Source organism: Conger conger, chromosome 15 (assembly GCF_963514075.1).
Source record: "Conger conger chromosome 15, fConCon1.1, whole genome shotgun sequence".
Classification (NCBI taxonomy): domain Eukaryota; kingdom Metazoa; phylum Chordata; class Actinopteri; order Anguilliformes; family Congridae; genus Conger; species Conger conger.
The window spans coordinates 2,068,614-2,071,837 of NC_083774.1; the positions used below are offsets into that span (position 1 = coordinate 2,068,614).

Sequence of the window (3,224 nt, forward strand, 5' to 3'; positions counted from 1 at the left end):
ATTTTTTAAAAAAGCAGATAAGTGTAGAGGATGACTGTGCCAGTGCGTAAAGCCGAATTATTTAAAAGCAAAGAGGCAACCAACAATATTGAAGAGGAGGAGCGAACACAAGCATCAGCCAATCAGGTTGAGGAGTAAACAGTGACTGCCAATCAGAAGGGGAGGAGCACAAACAGACAACAGAAAGCATCTCAGTAAGGTGAATAAGGGTCCATTTCACAAAGCAGGGTCTGCTTTCATGAAGCACAAGCACGGAGTAAAACCCAAACCCTCCCAAATCCAGAACTGGACGAAGACCTATTCCGGGTTTTACACATCCTGGTGCACTTATCCAGCTCAACTCAACAATCCTGCTTCATTATACAGGCTCCAGGTCTTCAAAGTACAAACGTATGAAATACATGATTTGTGCATTATATGTTGTGTGCCTGTGTAACACAATGCACTGTAAAAAAAAGAATTCCCACAGCTGTCCATTTAATTCCAGAGATGACTTGATAATGAGCTAGGCACTCTTGAGGGAATGTACATCAAAAGTCTTTCTGATTTCCTGTCCCTGTGTACAGACTATAGAGGCCTCTGAAAATGGGTAACACCAGCACTTGTGTTTGCAATGCCTTATGCACTGAAATGTCATACACAATCATATAAAGAACAGGAGCTCAGAAGCGAAACAGCACAGTAGCATATCATTTGATTGTTCAAGTTGCATTATCAAAGGTTGCATTATGAATCATAGGCAAATCAAATGAAGAGAATTTTCATCTACAATGTCCATCATCTGTTTACAGTCGCCAGGTCACCGTGTTGGAGAGTGATTGGTTTCTTTCCAAAGAGAACATTCGGTCAGACTCTCAAGTCAGCTGAATAGCTTTCCTCAGACAGGCATTGCATAACAAAGTACAAAGAAAGGACATTCAGGAAACATGCCAAAATAAAACAAACAAGTCACACTAATACGCTTCATCATTATTTAAATGAAAATGCAGTCAGAACCATTCCCACCTGACCATTCCCACCAAAATACTACAGAAGAAACATCCTGAATAAGTTAAGAAACTACTTTCACACGCATTCCGAAAGACATAACAGTTTACAGATCTGTTCATTCGATCAGTATATTCCATGTTTTGAGTTGTACACTCCTCTTTGTTCAGTAAGAAAGGGTGGTTTTGAACATCAGGGTTTTTGGAACTTACTTTAAATTATGTACATTTTAAATTGTTTTAAGTTATATACATGGACAAACACAAACGCAAAAATGTAAAGCCACTGGTCAACATTCCCCTTATTTTTTGATAATATAATATATAATAATATACATAAATAAATACATAAATACATAAATTGAAATGACAAAGTTTGACGATATTGTTACAGTCGTTCTGTAGTCCAAGTGGAATCATCCAGTGAGAATGGGGACATGCTGTCCTCTTGGAGAAACACAGTGTTTCTATAAATATATTCCCTTTTTTCCCGAATAACATTGTACATGTTTTTTTCTTTAATAACCAAAGAATAACGTTGTTGACATTACATCCGTTTTGATATCCGAGCTGGATCTGCAGTAGTCCGCGCATCAGGGAGCTCAGAAAGAAGAATAAAAAGCAGGGGATATGAAGGAGGTGTGGGGAGAGACGGAAGAGTTTGCAGGCATTATAAAAACGGGACAGTCCGGAAAAACGTGCAGAAAGAGGGAGAAAGGAGTGGCGTGTGGCAGGGGTCTCAGAGGGTCTCAGAGTCCTGTGGTCCTTCTGGAAAAGTCTGGACGTCTGCCCAAATGTCACCATGTTACACCACAATTTTTTTTAACTTCCTTTCATATTTTTCTGGAACACTCCTGCCACCCCCCTCTCACCTGGAAGGCTGGGGCGTGCGGAGGGAGCTGCTCCTCTCTTACTCCGGGGTGTGTGGGATGGAGTTGGGCCAGTCCGCGATGGGGAATTTGGGCGCAAAGGCCTTGTGGCTGTAGTACTCCACCACCTGCTTGGGCACCTCTGCCAGGACACACTTAGCCAGGGCGGCAGGAGAGGCCTGAGACACAGACAGCACAGCTAGAGCGACAGCAGCTAAACACATCCATAAGACACAGAGCACAGCTAGAGCAAACATCATCCAGCTAAACACATCCATAAGACACAGAGCACAGCTAGAGCAAACATCATCCAGCTAAACAAATCCATAAGACGCAGAGCACAGCTAGAGCAAACATCATCCAGCTAAACACATCCATAAGACAGAGCACAGCAAGAGCAAACATCATCCAGCTAAACACATCGAGAAGACGCAGAGAGCACAGCTAGGGCAATGGCACATTAGCCAGCTAAACGCATCTATAATTCATAATTACAGAATATCATTTGTTATTCGGCAGACACGTCAAAGCAATACAAAGCGACTTACAGTTGATTAGGGTAGGCAGGGGACAATCTGCCCCGGAGCAATGCGGGGTTAATGGCCTTGCTCAAGGGCCCTACACTGACTTTGCGTGACTCACCTCTCAGCAGTCATGTAGGTCAATGTAGAGAGTGATTAACACTGGTATACCCAGGTAGTACACCATCTCTACCCCACTGCAAGGCCCGAAATCTGGCATACCATCACCAAAAAACACTTCCACTGTGGTGAAAGTTACATATGGGTGTGATTTTGAAGTGTATTTGAATTGCATTTTCAGTTGTTCTAAGGGCTTTGGCCCACTGGAAGAAAGGTCCCACTGGATGCACGGTACACAAAGGGAAAATATAACTGAATGAAAGCATTTTACTCCGCGTTCTGCATCTTCATTTCTCAGACTGAACGGGTGAGTTTGACTGACTGCACTCTGCCTGCGTTCCAGGACACGGTTACATAACAGGCCCAGTCCATCTGTACCACTCTGTTTCTCCCCGTGCATTCCTGCCTCTCTGCTCTGTCATGGTTCCACTCGACAGTGCTGCCATTTTCTGGAGGTCACACTGTGAAAGCTAATGACAGCCAATCCGGCAATTATAAAACACAGGGAGCTTTACGACCCCCTCGTCCACCCACACCGCGCTATTGTTGTGTGCAGTTTTAAACATAAGCTCCCAATTTAAGCGAAAGCCAGTGTCCTGACCTGCGTTAAACGAGTTTGCCTGCGAGCAGTGATAGGGCGGCTAACGTGCACTCCAACGGGAGGGGCAGCTGGCACCAGCAGAGTCTGTACTCCACACTAAACGTGTGCGGGAGCCACACTTACCGTT

At 44.1% G+C, this 3,224-nt stretch overlaps 1 protein-coding gene across 1 annotated transcript in view; it reads right to left on the reverse strand.

Moving 5' to 3' along the window:
* Window positions 1–321: 321 nt before the first annotated feature.
* LOC133111494 (copine-7-like) overlaps window positions 322–3,224 on the reverse strand; it is a 29,630-nt gene continuing 26,727 nt past the window's right edge. Inside the window, exon 14 of the mRNA XM_061221902.1 lies at window positions 322–2,034. Within this exon, the coding sequence (XP_061077886.1) occupies window positions 1,897–2,034 (138 nt within the window). The 3' untranslated portion in view covers window positions 322–1,896. The remainder of the gene's footprint in view (window positions 2,035–3,224) is intronic.